The 21,262-nt window shown below is 40.3% G+C and overlaps 1 protein-coding gene across 2 annotated transcripts in view; it reads left to right on the forward strand.

The window, feature by feature from the left end:
* The first annotated feature begins 299 nt into the window (after nucleotides 1-299).
* Nucleotides 300-21,262, forward strand: part of LOC109937686 (sodium-coupled neutral amino acid transporter 4-like) — a 41,540-nt gene continuing 20,577 nt past the window's right edge. The window contains exons 1-8 of one of the 2 annotated variants that reach the window (XM_048608015.1): nucleotides 300-404; nucleotides 2,299-2,409; nucleotides 8,571-8,810; nucleotides 10,323-10,416; nucleotides 10,656-10,771; nucleotides 15,756-15,829; nucleotides 16,114-16,206; nucleotides 21,045-21,126. In XM_048608015.1, coding sequence (XP_048463972.1) covers nucleotides 8,695-8,810; nucleotides 10,323-10,416; nucleotides 10,656-10,771; nucleotides 15,756-15,829; nucleotides 16,114-16,206; nucleotides 21,045-21,126 — 575 coding nt within the window. In that variant the 5' untranslated portion in view covers nucleotides 300-404; nucleotides 2,299-2,409; nucleotides 8,571-8,694. Of the gene's footprint in view, nucleotides 405-1,857; nucleotides 1,891-2,298; nucleotides 2,410-8,570; nucleotides 8,811-10,322; nucleotides 10,417-10,655; nucleotides 10,772-15,755; nucleotides 15,830-16,113; nucleotides 16,207-21,044; nucleotides 21,127-21,262 lie in introns of those variants that run through there. The other variant, XM_048608016.1, reaches the window with a different exon arrangement.

Consider the following 21,262-nt stretch of genomic DNA (forward strand, 5'->3'; position numbering starts at 1 on the left):
AAATTCATTATTTGCTCTAGCAGTAAAAAACATGACAATGAGATCATTCTTGTTTATTGTATAGTAATAGTGTCCAGAAGATGCTTTGCTTTTCAATGAGACCTACTTTAGAAGGATGTTGTAGAACGTTGCTGTCCTGCCAGATTGATGGGTTAAACAGGGCCTGGGTTAATCTTGATTTTGGATTAGATACTGCTCTTTCATGCCACTGACGTAAGTAGTCTTTAAATGGAAGTGTTGGGTTTGGTACATTTGATGATTGGCTCTTTTAGTTTACTCCCTCTTTTTATTCATCCACTCACCTGTCCATCTGATGCAATCAGCCAAAGGTCTGATGTGCAACAGTACAAAAGTTGCCTTTCAGAGTTAAGCAATAATTTGAGAATTTTGTTACGGGCATTGAGGTAATATTGATTTTTGTAAACGAATGAATGTATAAATGCTTGTACTTCTGTTCACTTACGTATTGTTAAACGTGTTAGCTGTTATGCTTTTTTATTTCAACAAGGTTATAGAATTGCAATAGAGTTGGTTTTCTCCGTGAGATGTGGGCAGTCACGATTACAGTTAGAAGGATTGCTGATTCCATTTTATTGAAGAAGTGAAATTAAATCCTTGTTTTTTTTCTGATGACACTTTTGGAAAATGATCATTTGATTTGATTTATTTTGTCACATGTATCTAAGTACAGTGAAAAGTTTTGTTTTGCATGCAATACAGGCAGATCATACCGTACAAAGTGCATTACGGTAATAGACCAAAGCGAGGAATACAATGTTACAGCTGCAGAGAAGGTGCACAAAGAGCAAGATCAACTTTAAATTTAAAATTTGAGATTCCAACTATCTTTTTGTAATATTGTAATTGTAGAAAGTTTTGTTCTGTCAGCGATTGATTAACCTACACTGCAGAATAGTGCCATCAAACGCTGCTTTTTTTCTGGTTTAAGATTTCCTCATTATGCCTATAGTTTTAGCAATTAGTGCCAAACAATCGTGAACTCAGAAATGTTATCAACTAAGTTTTCTTTATTCTTAGATAATACAGTAAAGAATGAGAATGATAGATATGGAGAATGTGATGTGAAATATCTTGAGCTGTGTCAGTAATTAATGTGGAAAAGGGTACCAAAGTATATACAATGTAGTGTATTTTGAAATGTATTATGTCTCAAGTAATATGAATTTGTTTTATTTCAAAAGCAAATGTAGTTTTGCAGTCAAGATAAATTTAAATTGAGAAACATTGGTACTGTTTTCCACTCAGAATTTGTAGTGACAACTTCTCATGTCGTAAAGTATGACATGAATTTAGAATTTGTGAAGATACCTTGAGTGGCTACTAATAGGTAAAGATGGACTGCAGTTATTTGGACATTACCCTGTATTTTGGTTAATTTCTCCAGCCTGATATCAGATTTGGTATTGAAGTAGTATGATACACCAACTTTGACAGTCGGTGCCACATGACTTGTTTTACGTTGGGACTACATGCTTCAGCTGAAACTGTACTAGACGGCAGCCAATGTCTGTAAAATTGTATCTTGGCAAGAGTTAGAGCTTTCAGAACAAGTGTGGCTAAAGAGGAAAGAAAATAATTGCATTTAGTTAGTGTCTTTCACAACCTCAGGCCATCCCAAAGTTCTCACGGCAAAATAATTACTTTTAAAGTGTAGTTTCTGTAAGGTAGGAAAACACCGCAGCCAATTTACACATGTCCAGGCTCCACAAACAGTCATGTGATAAATTGGCAACTAAAGTGTCCTGGTGATGTTTGTTAAGAGATAACTGTTGCCTAGGATACTGGAAAGCTGGTATTCTACTGGAAAATCAACTCGTATTATATATTCAGGTCCTGGAGTGGGGCTGAAACCCTAACATCCTGGCAGAGGTAAGAGTTATCCAGACTGACTCCTTGAGAAAAAACCGCTTTATTGAAAGCCAATTTCTAGTTAAAATATCCTACAATAATGAATTGCACACATTTTAAAAAGGGAAAAGAGTCATACTTGATTCAAAAAGTGAACTCTTTCCCCTTGTCCACAGTTATCGCCAAACCTGTTGAATATTTCCAGTATTTTCTGTTTTTATGTATTTTGTAGAACTACAATTGAAATGTACCAATAATTAAATTTAATCAACTTTAAATGAAGAGGAATAGACCATGAATTTTGAGCACCTTTGTCAGGAATTTTCAGGCCTTTACAAAAATTGCTTTTAAAATATATTTTGAAGTATATGTTAAACGTATAATTTAAAATAAGCGTTGTTTAACTGGTCTTTTTTTTATTTCCAACAGGTAATCAAAAAAGATTGAGTTTCAGAATTATTAAGGTTTGATTTTAAGTGAAAAGGTTAAAGAAGCAACATCTCATTGCTTGAATTATCTGAAGGGACTTATTTATCTTAGGTAAGTAATCCTGGGATTTCTTTAAAATATTTTATAAAGTACTACTTTGCAAATATTGCAGTATTTTTATACAAATTCAGTGTTGGGAGATTTCAGTTTAATGTCTCTAAATCAAATGATTGCAGTTTATGATCATATTTCATACATGTATGTGTGAAAAACTTCACTATATTGAATTATTGTGTATTTATATATACCTGTGGATGAAACAAAAAAATTAAACGAAAAATTTCTACTTCATACTTTAGTTTCAGGACAACAAATAGTTTAGTTTCAGGACAACAAATAGTTTATTCCCACCTTGAACAGCAAAGACCCATACTCTCTTGAATTAATGGAAGAGATGGTTTCATTAGGAAGCAGGAAATTGTGATTAACCACAATTGGAACAAAGTAATGTCCCCCGCCGACTCCCCCACTGTCCTCTCTCTGTTGATGAAAATCCTCACAACTAACATAGCACTTCCTTTGCTGGACACTTCTAAAATACATTTTAACAAAGTAATTTGTGCCTTTGTATCAGAACTCCATTTGTACCATCAGAGAAATGCCAAGTTAACTAGGATTATGTCATCAGGAAAGACTTTGTTTCAACAGAAATAGTGTGCCAACATTTACAATACCTTCTTTACATGCCCATCCGGCCAACTAGACTTCCATGTTGCGTTCAAGCACTTGTAACAGTACCCAGTCATCACTGCACCAGCATTATCCCGAGCAGGCTATTATTTCTAGCTGGGCCAACAGTTTCTGTTTCTAATCTTTGTCATCCTCGGCTTTTTGAGGAAGATTGAGCCATTGAAATACTCTTTCCTGGGAGTCACTGCAAATTACAAAAAGACTTTAACATTGGCAACTTAATCACACTTAGAAACCGTTCTACGTAAGCTTTGTTCACATTAAGTGAATTATAAGCTAAGCAAGGGATTTGCTCACAAATTGGCAAACCCAAATTGAGGCATGAAACTATTTTCTCAGGTATATATTTGAGTTTTAAATTTTGGCAGTTGCTTCTTGTTTGCATTGTGATTGTATCATTGCCTAAGGCACAAGTTAATGAAAGTAAAGAATATGCAATTTTAACAATGCATAAACCGAGGGAGAATTTTACTTTCAATAATTTCACTTAAAAACTTAACGCTGTGCCATTATTTACCTGGGCCTACTCCTGTGATGCCTGAAGAAAGTTGAGTTTACATTATCAATCTAATTAAAGAATGAGGTAGCCCTGTGTTTGTGCAGTTTAGCCATGATACTGTGCGTGGCGTTGGGTAAGACTTCCCTCCGGAGATGGGAATTAGAGGTCAGGACACCTCTGGGTCCTGAACTTACTCTCGGGGGAAGCAGCCACTCATAATGATGTTCACAGAGGTATCCCATAAATGACATGGAGGAAGATTCCTGCATCCTTGTTGGCACAGAGGGCCTCCACAGTTTACCTGCAGCATTGCCTGTTCCCACTGGTCTGCCACTGAAATGCCACCTCCAGACTCCGAACCCAGCCTCTGGAAGATAGTGAGTTTCCTGGAGGTTGCCCGGCTGGCCTCCATTAATTGGCCTCCATTGGCTGTTAATGAGCTGTTGGCTACCCACTGAACAAAGGTGGGGTTTGACAGGGAGCCAGCAAAATGTCGAGCCAGACAGCAGGGCTGTTTTTAGCTACCATCTGCCTCTGTTCACAGCGGGGGCTCACAATTTCTGTCCCGATGTCTGGTTTAAAATTCATATGTTTTCAGATGATGATACTATCAAATGTTGATGCCAGAGGGATATTTTTCATACCAGTCGTGCTTTTCTCATTCTTTTTATTTAAATTCTGCATTCAGCTCTGTGTAATTACATGAATAATTTCAAGGCAAGCAATTTTTATTTAAGAACTAGTCAGTATCTACTGCACATGATTCGCATTAAAGAAGTTCAGCTTTATATATATCATGTGCTGGTTAACAGACAACAATGTGTTATATTTCTAACACAATCAAACCTTGGCAGAATTCACATGGGACACTGGTCTTAATATAAAGAGGACTCCGTCTGCCACTCTGTTAAAAATGGGTTAAAGCAGACCATGGCACAGACTCCCCTCAGTCGCGGGTAGGGGGGGCGTGGTGGTGAAGGGTCACCAAATTGTGAGATGCCAGTCCTGCCCCCTTTGCTTGAAATAGGATACCCGGAATTGAAAAGCTCAGAGAGATTGGTGCGAGGTTATGTCTGAGAGTCTAAAATGAGGAGAGAGTAGGGATTTGCCATCAAATGGCAGGAGGAAGATGTGGTGGCAAAAATGCAGAGCTAAATTTAATGAAGTCGGTGCAGAAACCATGGTGGCTTGTGCCCATTTAATCACGGAACAGAACCCATATCAACCCCACACATCCCTCCCCCAGAGGTGAGGACACCTCTTCCCCCAACCCCCCACCCCACTGAGTAAGTCTAAGTTTAGTGGGAGTTGACACAGGGTTCACAGAGATGCAATTTAGGCTCATGAATGTTTTTGGTATGGTTTTGAATCTCTGATGTCTTAAAACATGCAGACAATGAAATATTTCCGAAGCATGATCACTTCTAATGCAGGAAATGCAACAGTCAGTTTGTGCACAGCATAAATCCACAATGTGATAATAGCCAGATGATTTATTTTTAGTGATATCCACTGAGGAAGAAGCATTGGCCTGGGCACGAGGGAGAACTGCCCTGATCATCTTTGCAATAGTGCCTTTACTTTTACTGGATAGGGCATACAGGATCTTGATTTAGTTTACACACTCATCAAAAATACTGCACTGTGGTGGTGTAGCAGCCCCTCAGTACTGCACTAAAACAAAGATTTGTATTTTTATTATACCTTTCATAACTACAGCAAATCCCAATCTGCTTTACATCCAATAAAGTACCCTTGACTGGTTGTCATTATTGGAATGAAGGAAATATAAATGACAATTTGTACGCAGCAAGCACCCACAAACAGCAAAAGTAAAAGGACCAGATAAGCAACATCACAAAAAGAGATTAAGGGACAAATATTGACCAGGACACTGGGGATAATGCCTCTTTCTTCCTTCAAAATCATATATGAAATCTTAAAACTCCATCAGTGAGGGCAGACAGAGCTAAATTTTAATGTCTCATCTGGAAACCAGCATCACAGACAGTGCAGTACACCCTCTGCACTACACAAATTGAGCCTGGATTATGTTCAAGTCTCTACAATAGAAATTGAATCCATAACCTTCTAACCCATGGGCAAGAGTTGAGCCAAAACTGTCACATTGCATGGGAGGGTACCCAACAAACTGTAATTGCAAATGCAAAAATATCTGTGGATATTCATCTTGAACTTGGATACCTAGTTGAACAGGCTGTGTTGGCACTCAGAACCCACAGTATATGGAAAATCTAGTTACACCACCCCTTCTGCTTGTTTGATTAATCTCCTATCTGAGAGCATGGAGCTAGAAAACATTAACTTAAAAATGCAGCACCATCTTGCTCTTGATGTACAAAGCACGTGCCTTTTTCCAGTTCGACCCAGGCTCCAGGTTGGCACGGCACCTGACCCGTAACTCCCTCAAAATCTACCATTAGCAGTGTTTTCTATTGTATCAAACCCACTTTGTCACTTTGATAAATAGTGCAGCCAGATTATCAACGAGGTTTCTATTTAATCATCCCCAATTATTGCACAATTCCTAAAGCAACTATTGTAGTGACTTCAGTGAGTTACAAAGTTTTTGATAATACTGGTTGTAAAGGGTAAATATTTAGGGAGTGCTTAGTTATTGGCATGGTCAATGTGTCGTATTGAGCAATCATGCTGTGTGTTCTGGAAATGAGGACTTGAATTGGTACAGGGTAGAATTATTTGACTAAATAGCTCAAGTATGATGCAGAGTGATGCCAGTCCTATAATGGCTAGTTCATGGAGGACTCCCTCCTTGCCTTACTCCACATTTGATCATAGAACATAGAACATAGAACATAGAACATAGAACATAACAGCGCAGTACAGGCCCTTCGGCCCTCGATGTTGCGCCGACCTGTGAAACCAATCTGAAGCCCATCTAACCTAAACTGTTCCATTATCATCCAAATGTTTATCCAATGACCATTTAAATGCCCTTAAAGTTGGCGAGTCTACTATTTTTGCAGGCAGGGCATTCCACACCCTTACTACTCTCTGAGTAAAGAACCTACCTCTGACATCTGTCCTATATCTATCACCCCTCAATTTAAAGCTATGTCCCCTCGTGCTAGCCATCACCATCCGAGGAAAAAGGCTCCCACTGTCCACCCTATCTAATCCTCTGATCATCTTGTATGTCTCTATCAAGTCACCTCTTAACCTTCTTCTCTCTAACGAAAACAGCCTCAAGATCCTCAGCCTTTCCTCATAAGACCTTCCCTCCATACCAGGCAACATCCTGGTAAATCTCCTCTGCACCCTTTCCAATGCTTCCACATCCTTCCTATAATGCAGTAACCAGAACTATACGCAATACTCCAAGTGCAGCCGCACCAGAGTTTTGTACAGCTGCAACATGACCTCATGGCTCCGAAACTCAAGCCCTCTACCAATAAAACCTAACATACTGTACGCCTTCTTAACAACGCTATCAACCTGGGTGGCAACTTACAGTGATCTATGCACATGGATCAGAGTGGTGCTGCTCAAGCTATAAAGCAATTGTCTATCTCTCTAATGGAGAAAGATGGCTTGTGGATTATAGCTAATTATATACCTACATAAATCAGTGCTGCAGACAAAAACACTTGGGCCAAAAGCAAATTTCTCCCATTCCTTGCCTGACGTTTCGAACTCTTGTGGTACAATGATAATGTCCCTACCTCTGGGACTGGAGGCCTGGGTTCAAGTCCCAGAGGTATGTCATAATTTGTCTGAACAGGTTGATTAAAATATCTACCTCTTGGTTGAGGCCAAAACATTGAATGTTTTCAAGGAGTTAGATGTAATTCTTGAGGCTAAAGGGACCAAAGGGTACGGGCTGAAAGCAGGAGCAGGAGAATGAGTTGGATGATCAGCTGTGATCATATTGAATGGGGGAGCAGGCTCGAAGGGCTGAATGGCCTATTCTTGCTCCTATTCCGTATATTTCAACACTTTCAAGTAATAACCCTATGAACAACTTGCACCCTGTGTAGCTGACCATGATTGATATACAATTAACATAACTGGCTAAATGTTGCCAAGGTCTCTGGGCAGAGAAAGAAAATAATACACCTGTTTGTGAGCATAAATTCCAAATGAATGTATTTAGTCCTTAACTACTTATTTTGAGCACCTCAGAGTTTATTTGTATGGTTTTATGTAAGCAGTGCCATATCTTAAAACCTATTTTTCTAATAAATCTGTTCAGATGTGTTATTACACACCTCTGGAGCAGGTGAGACTTGAACCCATGTGGCTCAGACTACCATTGTGTCGCAGGAGGACCCTCCAATGTACTTTTACGACATTTCATTGAGCCGGCACAGATGAAGGCCGTTTACTCCATTGTGCCTATGTCAGCTCTTGCTGAAAGCAATTGAACTAATCCCAATGCCCCACAAACTTTTCCCTTCCAAATATATATTGGATTCCCTTTGAAAGTCTTTATTGAATCCACTTCTACCACCGTCTTAGGAAATGTATTCCAAATTCTCTAACTAATTTACATTACTGACTTTGCAACACTAAGGTATGCCATTTGACTAATTTTGCATTTCCGTTGAAGTTAACTGCTTTAATAATGGCCTTTATAGCTCCGTTTAATATTTCTTCCGTTCAATTTATTATTCAGTTCTGATTAAGCATTATAGTCTGTGCCTCACCAGCCATGATGGGAAAGGAATCTATCTTCTAATGATATATTGTGCTGGAAAGAATGGGCTTGCACTTGGAGATTTTTGTTTGTTTGTTTGTGGGCTCATGAATTGTCCAAATATTTCCACATTGTCTTAATAGTATTCTCAATATTATGTTTGTAGCCTGTTTGATTGCATAGTGAAAATCTTAACGTCAATGGTAAGAATAGTTGCCCTGGCGAATATATGACAACCCTTCTTTCAATATTTTACAGAAGGGTAACTGTGTGGAATAGGTATGCTAGTTGTTACACAGAGAAGATTGAACTAACATCATTGTTTTTCTTACTTTTAATGAACAGAACACAGTGTCTTGGAAATAAATACTGAAGTTGAAGAGGCATTAAACCTCCTGAAAGACCTAAAGGACCGCTGTATTGTTTGTTTTTATTCTCCTTTTGTGTTGGTTTTATTTTGACAAGAAGTATGGATCGTATGGAGCTTAAGAGAGTTAGTACAGAGGCTGATGACAGTAACAGTGAAAGCGGTATGGATGATGACTATACAAAATTGACAAATTCAGAGAAAGCTACCATCAGCAGGTAAGCATAGAAAAAAAATTGTAGCAGATGATCAAAATCAATATTTTACAAAAGTATTAATCTCAAAAGCTGAAGGTGGTTTAAGTAAAATTATGAAAGCTTGGGTTCTGTATTTTAATATTCCAACTGAAACTTGAACAAATTAAATGTCACTGTGGGAGAGTAATTAAGGTTTGTAATGTAACACATGAAGAAAACTCATTTTAATTAACGTGAACTGTCTCAAACAAAGAGCAGCTGTTTGCTTGGATGTTCATACTACAGCCTTTGATGAATGACAGCTCTAAAACTATACAATAAATTGGACAAAACATGCAAGTGGCTGGAGCAGCAACAAATATAATTTAATATATAACATAACTACCCTGTGGATGCTGTTAAACGAGCTAAAGGTGAAGTTAACAGAGATTTACAGGGTTGATCTACCACCAGAATAGAGTGTACAATGATAATGTTCAAACTAGTAAAAGTTTGAACATCACTGAATGGGTTGGTTAGAAAATATCTGTAAAGGGAGAATAGTCAGGAATGGTGTGTGAAAAGAGCTGTAAGATTGAGTCGTTAATAAACTCTGTCCACAAGGCATGATGTCTCAGTTTCTACCTCACCAACTAGCTTGAAGCAGAGTTAAATTCTGGGTAGATTGGGAGACAAAGGATGATTCATTTTAGATACAACAATAAGGATAAGGTAGCATCTTAATGATTGGAAAGATGAACCAAATGGTAATCTGATCCACAGTTACCATGAGAGGATGCTTCCTTTAAAGATACAAAGATTAGTTTTGCCACATGTTGAGGAGCTTTTTTTATTCACTCATGGGAGTGGGCAGCATTGGGTCAGCATTATTATCCACCCTTGAGTTGCCCTTGAGAAAGGTGGTGGTGAGCTGCCTTCTTGAACTGCTGCAGTCCCCCTGCTGTGGGTTGACCCACAATGCTATTAGGGAGGGAATTCCAGGATTTTGACCCAGTGACACTGAAGGAACGACGATATATTTCCAAGTCAGGATGGTGAGTGGCTTGGAGAGGAACGTGCAGGAGGTGGTGTTCCCATGTATCTGCTGTCTTTGTCCTTCTAGATGGAAGTGGGTTAGGAAGGTACTATCTAAGGATATGTAGTGAATTTCTGCAGTGCATCTTGCAGATAGTACACACAGCTGCTACTGGGCTTTGGTAGTAGAGGGAGTGAATGCTTGTGGATGTGATGCCAATCAAGCAGGCTGCTTTGTCCTGGATGGTGTCAAGTTTCTAGAGTGTTGTTGGAGCTGCACCCGTCCAGGCAATTAGGGAGTATTCCATCACACTCCTGACTTGTGCCTTGTAGTTATTCGCCGCAGTATTGCTAGCCTCTGACCTGCCCTTGTAGCCACTGTATGTTTATGGTTAATCCAGGTGAGTTTCTGGTCAATGAGAACACCCGGGATGTTGAAAGCAATTTTTTGAATTTGATCATCTGCCTGAAACTCCAGAAAAATCTTGGCTAACTTTGTTTTGCTTTTCCCTTCAATAGTCAATTTCATGACGAAGATGATGCCGAAATTCAGAGGTTTCTGACAAATGAGTTTTCAGGGAAAACAAAATTTGAAGACTATCAAGAAGAATATGTGAGTAGTGTTATCAGTCTAATGCTTTTCATTTTCTCAGGCAAAATTAACAGTAAATGTTACAATACAGTAAAATCAACATTAAATGTTATCAATCATAAAATAACATTAAGTGTTACCATGCATAAAACAACATTAAATGTTACAAAACAGTAAAATCATAATTGAATGGTACAATACAGAAAATTAATAGACTACAGTTTAGATTTGTACTGACTTACATCTTTGACCATGTGCAGCATCCTGGAATGACATCATTTGGAATGTCAGCTTTCAACCTCAGCAACGCTATCATGGGGAGTGGCATTCTTGGTCTGTCCTACGCTTTGGCCAATACTGGGATCATACTATTTGTGTGAGTACTCCAAAGCCAGTTTATCTCATAAGATATGATGTAAATTAGATCTTACAGACTGGAATCCGACATTATAACAGAGAGAACAGTACGAAAATGAGCAATATTAATACGTTTGTCCAAAAAAAGGAAAAAAAACGTGACTAGCTTTCGTATCATCTCTGTCACAGCTTCAGTATATCCAAAATCCCTCACAGCCAGTGAAATACATTTTCAACATAACAACAGAAATTGCTGGAGAAACTCAGCAAGTCAGGCAGGATCTGTGAAGAGAGAAACGGAGTTAACGTTTTGAATCTAATGTTCCTTATTCAGAACTGGGCTCTCATTGTTAACTCTGCTTTCTCTCTTCAAAGATGCAGCCAGACCTGATGAGTTTCTCCAGCAATTTCAGTTTTTGTTTCAAATTTCCAGGACCTGCAGTTCTTTGAAGTACATTTTAAGATGTTATCAGGTTGAATAAACTGCTCACTGGTGTTCAATTTCAGTACCGCCCAGGCCATTCAACCCCTGACTTCAATACAGTATTACATTGGTCTGAACCTGAACCAAAAAGGTGAGGGGAGAGTGACAGCTCTGGTCAAGAAGGCAGCATTTGAGACAAACAGAGAAATCTGGAGACACTCAGGTCTGGCAGGATCTGTGGACAGTGAAACCGAGTTAACGTTTTGAGTCTCTTCTTCAGAAATGCTTGGTCACAGGTCCGTACATCAAGGGTTGTCTGTGATACCAGTCCAGGGGCTTGGACAAGGTCAGTCAGCATGCTGTCCTCATAAAGGGTGAGGAGTCACAGTCAGGAAGCTAACCACTCCTGTTGACTCTTTCTGTTCTATAGCTGGCTGCTTTGCTCCTACATAAGAGAGAGGCAGGTATTAAGGCTGGGGAAAGTGGGTGGCAGAGCTGTTACTGTTGGTGCCGGTAGGGAGGTGTCCTGAATCAGTGAGTAGGCATTGCGGAGGGCATTCGGTATTAGCGGTGTAGGGGTGGCAGTGGGTGAGGGACGGTGTTGCTGGCAATACCGAGAGTGGTATTGGTGGAAGGTGGGTACAGTAGCAGAGTTGGGATGAGATATCTGAGAGAAGATGGCAGCACTGGCACTAGCAGAGTGGAGAAGGTTATTGGTCTTACTCCAGTGTGGATGGGCATTTCTCCAGATGGCCTAGACTGCACTAACCCAAGTGACAACCCGCATCTGTGCCAGCCTGCCCAGCAGGTGCTGCAGGATCCTGCCCACAAGCCGGGGTACCAATGGTCCCCTGTCTGCCATGTCCAGGGAAAATATCAGGAACTGTGCTCCAGGCTGCCAGGGCTTGTGTAGTTGTACAGTGCGCTTTCATAGCGACGTAGGTGCAATGGGTGCCAGTCTTTCAGTAAATGTCTAATGAGTTGTTCCTGAAATAACGTGTAGTAAGAAACGGATGAGGGATGCGACGGGGTTGGGCGAGGTGGGGGATGGGGTGGTGGAAAGGGGTAGTTGGTTGTTAATAGTTAATGAAGTGAGTTTGGTTACAAGAAACTGTGAAAAATCTTGCTCAGGCCACGTGTCAAGAAAGTCTCTAACAAACACAACACAGTTCTCACTTGGCCAAAAAAACAAGAGGATTCAGCCCTCTGTTTCATTTTCAAAATGGTTTTCATGATCAATATCTCATCCATCCAGGCTCCCATTTCACTGCTTCCACAGTCTTGTTATTGAATATCACTGCTTCGGTTTATTCACTCGCCCTATGTTTACTGTCCATTATTTGATTGTGATAACGTATGACATTTTTCTACTGATGCTACCGTTCTATGCTTGTCTTAAAAAGGTTGTCCAGCACTTCTGCCTGTGTAAAGGTTGGGTAGGAGTCAGGAGGATAACAAAAACAATGGGGGAGATCTTCCAAAGTGGAACCTAGCATTGTCCCACACCATTGCATATTACCTGCAGTGGGGACATGAACAATTGAGGTTGTTAAGGGAGAGAAAGTAAATCACGTAACTGACAAATTAAGAGTCACTTGGCCCCCATTGGAAGAGCTCTCCTTGATCTGCATTCCATGGTCTGTGGAACAGGTTGTCCTCCCTAGCAATGGTGCTTCCTTGCACCAAGACCCAAACCCAATCCCCTTCACAATCACTGGGGCCTGTGTGCCTTGGTTTCCCCCAACCAAGCTCTCCATTCTTCAAGGGCTCTACTATCTCCCTGGTAATGCAGTCTATGCAATAGTCTGTACAAACAGTGGCAGTGCCAACCTCTCTGATTTGGCCAACAGCTCTTGGTGCCTGCCTATCATCTCAACTGGAGGCCTGGACAATGGGGCCTTAATACCCCAGGACCCTGCCAGAAAGGAATCCGTTCCTGCTTTCACCCCCAGAGGCTGGATTGGATGGAGTCATGCATGAAAACCAGTCAGCTTGGCAAACCAACCAACCATAACCCGAGCTACAGATCTTCGCTAAAACATTTAAGCAGGATTGGGTTACTATGTGTGAAACACATTCAACCCTTTATTTGCTTCTGCTTATCCAGATGGAAAAACACCCAAGAAGCTCACCACCGCACCACCAGAAAAAAGCAGCCCATCCACCAGCTTCGGTGTTCAATCCCTCCACTATTGTGCAACAGTCAAGGCTGAAGCATTCAATGCTTTCAAGAAGGAGATGGATATAGCACTTGGGACTAAAGAGATTAAAGCATACAGTGGGGGAAAAGCAGGAAAAGGCTATTGCAATAGACAACTAGCCATGGTCATCATGAATGGCAGATCAAGCTCGAAAGACCGAATGCCATGCTCCTGCTCCTCATTTCCATGTTTCTATCTACAAGATGCACTGCTGAAACATAGCAAGGTTCCTTCAACAGCACTTTCCAAACCCACATTCACTACTATCTAGAAGAACAAGGGCAGAACAATCATATTAACACTTCTGCTTGCAAGTTCCCTCCAAACCCCACACACCTGTCATGAGCTAGAACTTTATCACCATTCCTGCATCTGTTACTAGGTCAAAATTCCAGAGCTCCCTTCCACATAGCAATGTGAATGCACTGAAGACTGCAGCGGTTCAAGAAGGTGGTTTACCACCACCTCGAGGGGAATTAGGGACAGACAATTAATCATCGATTCCCCACACTCCATGAACAGTGATAGGCTATGAAATCTCTCTGCTTGCTCCACACTGTCGGACCGACTCTGTGTTTACAGCCTTTCTATTTTGTGTGCTAATTCATGGAATGAGGGCATCGCTGGCCGGGCCAGCATTAATTGCATGTCCCTAGTTGCCCTTAAGAAAGTGGTGGTGAGCTACCTTCTTGAAGCAGTCCATGTGCTGTAGGTAGATCCATAATGCCATTAGGGAAGGAGCCCCAGGTTTTTGATCCAACAACACTGAAGGAACAACCCTGAATATTACTTCTAACATATAAGGTTGTCATTAAAAATGCTTTCCTGTTAGATTTTACATTAATTTTGGAATAGAATGAAATATGACATTTGAAACTTAAAAAGAACATTGAATAAGGTGGATTGACATGTAATGGAATAACATTTATACTTTCTGCCTGTAATTGCTTGAAGAGTGATTTGAGGGCAAATCTCTCTACCTGTTGAAAAATGGTGCGGAGGTGCTGGTGTTGGACTGGGGTGGACAAAGTCAGAAATCATACGACACCAGGTTATCGTCCAACAGTTTTCAAATAAACCTGTTGGACTATAACCTGGTGTCATGTGATTTCTGACTTTGTTGAAAAATGGTATATAGAATCAAAGGAGGTAGAGGAGAAATGGCACAGTAGACAATCTAAACTATATAGGATAACAATCTTGATGAACAGCGACAGCTGTTAGTTATTTCTGTGAAGAGAGTCACGATTATATTTCTACATACCAGACCACTCCATGATCAGTCAATATCTGATTGCTGGACTTTTTAAAAGTATGTGAATTTAATATGGAACATTGCTGTTTCTGCATCCACAAAATTGTCAGTGATATTGACTCACCTTTAATTTAGGTATTAGAGTTAAAAGTCTAGTAACACTTTTTATATATATATATATATATATATATATATATATTTATATATAGACTAAAGGTTTGGTTCCAAATCAGTATGTCCTCAACTACTGTTTTTATTCTCAAATATTTAACATGCCTCTCTCAAAATTTAATCTGGTCTTGTTACATTTCGTAGAAATGTCATTAGTTTTATTAATAATTAAGAATACAAAAGGAGTCATAAACTAAAATAGTTAATCGAATTTTCCTGTAAAATATTACTTTCAAAGTAATTTGGTTATCTTGTGTGTTCCAAGACTTAGCAAAAGGAATGACTGGAGCCTTTTAATGAATGAATGTGCATGAAGTCATAAGATCTGTTTATTCAAATTGCTACAGGTTGTAATATTGAACTGAAGCTCTTGTGTTCGTTTCTGACTGAGATTGATGTGATGCTCAGAGCACTAATACCCACAGTTGTACTAATATTTACAAATCTTGAGCTGTCTCATCAACATCTCTTAGAGAAACAAAAGGAGATCAGGCACAAGCAATGTTCCACCTACAGACACTTCCACATCCCACAGCAACAGACTGACTAACTGCTGTGTGTGTCTGGCATTTTCTGTTTCTCTTCTGGATTTTCAGCATTTACACTTTGTTTGTTTATCTGGGTTAGAATTGACCAGGATAGCTTTCACAAGTGATTATTTTGATATTTTGTATTCAAAACCAAAAGAGGTAATAACAGAAATGAACAGTTGAACTTCTATTAAATGTTAAAAACTCAATTGGCCTAGTTTGATACAATGCAGTACTGGGCTTGCTGTTTATACCCAAAAACAAACCATCGTTATTCTTCAGAGATAACAAGGTGTAGAACACAGATGGATGAACACAGCAGGCCATGCAGCATCAGAGGAGCAGGAAAGTTGATGTTTCAGGTCGGGACCCTTCTTCAGAAATGTTATTCTTCGCTTTTCATTCCTTTCCATCTCTTACAGAATCTTGTTGGTTACAGTGGCCATATTGTCATTGTATTCTATTCATCTCTTACTAAAGACTGCAAAGGAAGGAGGTAAGAGATTTAGAGATTTAACACCGCATGTTGAGATATCAGGTTAGAAAATCACCTCTGGGCTGAAGGACACTGAAGAGCAGCATTGTATCAGCCACTTGGTTATACTCTGATATTCAATTCTATTACAAAGTCAGTCGAATGGATACCAGGCACAAGTATAACCCAGCAACTGATCTGTCCATTTTGCCTACTGCCTCTGATTTCTATCTGATAATATATGCTCGGAGTGAGTGATACCATCATGTTGTTTAACTAAAGTCTTTGTTTTTTTTAAAAAACAGGCTCTTTAGTTTATGAGAAATTAGGAGAACGAGCTTTCGGGTGGCCTGGGAAAATTGCAGCCTTTGGTTCTATTACACTGCAGAATATTGGAGGTAATTATTTTGTTTTGCAGAATGTACATTTTAAGCCTGTTTGTTTTTGTAATACTTTACGCAGGAATTGACCACTATATTTTTGATTACGGGGCGTCTGTTAAAAAAATAATTTTCTTCCTGGGTTTAATCTCAGTGGTGGGGAAGTTTTTAGAAACATGAAACATTAGAGGAGAGCCAGCACAGATTTATGGAGGGAAAATCACATTTGACACACAGATTCTGTTTTCCCATCTAAAAAGCTCAGAGTGGACGAGTCTGCACCGACCCTCCGAAGATCACCCCACCCACACCCAACCCCCTACCCCATCCCTGTAACCCTGCATTTCCCTTGGCCAATCCACCTAGCCTGCACATCTTTGGACTGTGGGAGGAAGCCAGAGCACCCGGAGGAAACCCTACGCAGACACGGGGAGAATGTGCAAACTCCACACAGACAGTCGCCCGAGGCTGGAATTGAACCCGTGTCCCTGACTCTGAAATAACCAATGAGCCACTGCGCAAATTGCTGGTTTTTAAGGTTAGGGAGAATACATTACAGTGTTCTGTGTAGTTCAGTACTAGAAGTGATGCTGTTTATGATCTGCATTAACAGACCATAATTTTGATACTTTTGGAGATGACACAAAATGTTGACAACACAGTTAACAGTGATCAAGATAGCAACAGATTTGAACTCTGATTGAATGGACAGATGGAATTCAATGTGGAGAAGTGTGAGGTGACACGCTTTGGGAGGAAGAATGAGGACAGTCAATAAGAGCAAGATAGTACAATTTTAAAGGGATGGCAAATATAGAGCACATCTTTGAAGGTGAATGGGCAAGTTAACGATGCAATTGAGAAAGCCAATGGTCTTCTGAGGTTTAGAAACAGAGATTGGGGGCTGGAACTTGGCTATAAGGAGGATAACTCGAGTTGTGATGCACCAGAACCAACTGGGTTATAAGGTTCCCCCAGTCATCTCAATCTGGGATGGTACCTTTGAGCTGAAGTCAGGCACGTCGACAAGAAAATTCCGAGGGGTGGGGAATTGCCGAGCTAAGCTGTTGAGAAGACCCACAGTTGTATTTAAGAAGATTTTAGATCCCCTAACCATTATGTCTAAATGCTACCCCCCTCACCAATCCTCACTCATCCACCGTCGAAAGTATCCTGACAGCAGGGAAAGCTAAGAGGAGACATGACAGAGGTGATTGCAATCATGATGGGGATGCAGAGTACATAAAGATAAACTGTTTCCAATGACCAAAAGGTTGATAATCTAAGGACTTAAGGTACTTTGTTTTTTTCATTCACTTAAGGTATGTGGGCATCACTGGCTGGCCAGCATTTATTTCCCGTCCCTAGTTGCCCTTAAGAAGGTGGTGGTGAGTGTTTTCTTGAACTGCTGCAGTCCATGTGCTTTAGTCTGACCTACAATGTCCTTAGGGAGGGAATTTACCCAGCAACAGTGAAGTAACGGTGATATATTTTCAAGTCAGACTGGTGAGTGGCTTGGAGGGGAACGTGCAGGGAGTGACGTTCCCATGTGCCTGCTGCCCGTGTCCTTCTAGATGGACATGGTCATGGTTTGGAAAGTGATGTCTAAGGATCATTAGTGAATTTCTGCAGTACATCTTGTGATGGTACATTCTGCTGCTACTTAGAATCAGTGGTAGAGGGAGTGGATACTTGTGGATGTGGTGCCACTCAAGCGGGCTGGTTTGTCCTGGATAGTGTCAAGCTTTTTGAGTGTTGTTGGACCTCCAACCCATCCAGGCAAGTGCAGAGTATTCTATCACACTCCTGACTTGTGCCTTGTAGATGGTGGACCGGCTTTAGGGAGTCAGGAGGTGAGTTACTCACAGTAGTATTCCTAGCCTCTGAGCTGCTCTTGTAGCCACTATGTTAGTGTGACAAGTCCAGCTGAGTTTCTTGTCAATGGTAACCCCAAGGATGTTGATAGTGGAGATTCGGTAATGGTAACACCATTGAATGTAAATGTCATGGTTAGATTGTCTCTTAGTGGAGATGGTCATTGCCTGGAATTTGTGTGGCACGAATATTAAATGCCTTTTGTCAGCCCAAGCCTGGATATTGTTCACATTTTGTTGCATTTGAACGTGGACTGCTTCAGCATCTGAGCAGTTGCAAATGGCATTGAATATCCTACAATTTTTGGCTAACATTCCCACTTCTGACCTTATGATGGAGGGAAGAACAAGAATGTTTTTGCACACTTTTGGGTTTGTGCTCCCTAATGCAGTCGTAGAAAGAGATTGAATAGCAGCCTTCATGAAGAAATTGCGCAAAAACCTTGGAAGAGGAAAAAATGGAGGGATATGAGGAAAGGAAATAGGAAGTGGGACTCTTTCAAGGAGCTAGTGTAGGTTTGATGTGCTGAATGGCTTCCTTCAATACTGGTCATATGGATTTTATATTTGAAAATAATTAAATTACGTTCATTTGACTGTTCAGAAGGATTCATGCACATTTTAAATCAACTTTTTCATGGCAAATTTAATGATTTATCGTACTGTTTGGCTACTCTAAAAATGTCAAGCAAGCAATTAGCAATATTTTTACATATGCATGAATTTAAAATGAATTGACAAATACGAAATCCTGGAGCACCCTTCCTAACAGCATCACGAGTGGCCCTACACCCAGGGACAATCATGCTTGAAGAAGGCAGCTCACAAGCACCTCTTCGGGCACATAGGGATTGGCAATAAATTCTGGCCTAGCCAACAGTGCCCACATCCCATTTACACATTTAAAAAAACCCCATTTCAGCTTCTCTAATTGAAACATTACTTATTGTTTCTTAACAAATTTGGAACAAGTGCACTGATAGAGAATTTTTTTCATGAAATAAAATGTGGCTAACTTTTAAAGACTGTAGATAACTTCCATCAAAACCTATTTCTATGAATCCAGTGACTTTCACAAAACTGAGTAGGTGATGGCCTAGTGGTATTATCACTGGACTGTTAATCCAGAGACCGAGAAAATGTTCTGGGGACCTGGGTTTGAATCCCACCATGGCAGATGGTGGAATTTGAATTCAATAAAAATCTTGAATTAAGAGTCTACTGATGACCATGAAATCATTGTCAATTGTCAGGAAGAACCCAATAGGTTCACCAGTCTCTTTAGGTAAGGAAACTGCCATCCTTACCTGGTCTGATCCTTACCAGACCCACAACAATGCAGTTGACTATAACTGGGATGGGCATTAAACGCTGGCCTAGCCAGCGACACCCTCATCCCGTGAATGAATTGCCTGAAACTGCAGCTCAACCAGTGGATAGTTAGGCCTAATCCTTCACCAGACCTGATTCCTTATTCACTCAGCTCAATAAATGGAAGATTCAGCCATTTCGCTTATGTGCATGCATTCATTACTGTCTCTTTCTCATTTTTCACTGTCGAGGCAATCCAATGCAGCAAGGCTAAACTCCAAGAAACACATCTATCCCATTACACCATGTTAGGCAGAATTCTTTATATAGTTTGCTGACAAATGTAATTTTACCCTAGGTGAACGTTATGGATATTGCGAGGTTGTAGCTAGATTATCCAGGGCATTAAACAATACTTTGTCCTCTGTGACGTTATTTTCTTTTTAATTATCTTTTATTTCTATTCTCCTATCTCCTGTCAAATTTTTAAAAATTCATTCATGGGATGTGGCCATCGTTGGCTGGACCAGCATTTATTGCCCATCCCCAGTTGTCCCTGAGGTGATGGTGAGCTTCCTTCTTGAACCTTCTTGAATGTCCTTTCATACTTGTTGTTCATACAGGTTGTTCGTTGCCTGCAAGTATGAAGGGACATTCATAGAATCCCTATAGTGGGGAAAGAGGCCATTGGTCCATTGAGTCTGCAGTGATGCTCTGAAGAGAATCCCACCCAGACGCAGCACCCCCTACCCTAACCCCACATTTACCCTTGTTTCAACGTTGATTCAATTGGGTCTGTGTTTACTAGGGTGTAGAAAAGTGAGGGGATTTGACTGAATTATAGAAAATTTGAACAGGGCTGGACAGACTAGATGCAGAGAGGATGTTTTTCTTTCTGGGGAGTCCAGAACCAGGGGATACAGTCTCTGGATATGGGGAAGGGCATTTAGGACTGAGATGAGGAAAGATTTCATCACAGTGGGTGGTCACCCTGTGGGATTCACTAGCACAAATATTTGTGGAGGCCGGATCATTGAGTGCATTCAGTAAAGAAACTGATAAACTTTTAAATAGTAAAAGTATCAAGGGTTGTGGGAGAAAGTGGGAACATGACATTGAGGTAGAGGATCTGCTATGATCATATTGAATGGTGGATCATGCTCAAAGGGCCGAATGGCCTATCCTGCTTCTAGTTTCTATAAAATGTTACCCACGATGGTATTAAGAAGGATTTTGACCCAGTGACACCGAAAGAAAAGTGATATATTTCCAAGGCAAGATAGTGAGTGGCTTGAAGGGGAACTTGCAGGGGGTGGTGTTCCCATGTAACTGCTGCCCTTGTCCTTCTAGATGGAAGTGGTCGTGGCTCTAGAAGGGGCTGTCTAAGGATATTTGGTGAATTTCTGCAGTGCATCTTTTAGATAGTACACACTGCTGCCACTGAGTATTATTAATATAAATTAATGTTGCAAGTTCCACAAAATGACTGAATAAATTTTTTTGAAGGGTTTTATGCAGGTGTACACTGATGATGTGCACAATCGTTCCCTGGTATTCTCCAAAGTAGCTCAAAATTATTTTGTCAAATTCCTTTACCCCTATGCTTTGTTAAAACAGAGTTAAGTGACAGTTTTGATAGCACTGCACCTAACAAAACTATTCCTGTTACAGCTATGTCAAGCTACCTCTTTATAGTCAAGTATGAACTACCAGAAGTAATACGGTCATTTATGGGAATAGAAGAAGTCAATGGGTACGTATCTTAGCTTTAAAAGAAACAATTATTTTTTGTACAAACAGCTGTAGTTCATCACAACTGTACAGAACACTAGATAACACACTGTTATCAGAGATAACACAATGTGGAGCTGGAGGAACACAGCAGGCCA

Source organism: Rhincodon typus, chromosome 18 (assembly GCF_021869965.1).
Source record: "Rhincodon typus isolate 14 chromosome 18, sRhiTyp1.1, whole genome shotgun sequence".
Lineage (NCBI taxonomy): Eukaryota > Metazoa > Chordata > Chondrichthyes > Orectolobiformes > Rhincodontidae > Rhincodon > Rhincodon typus.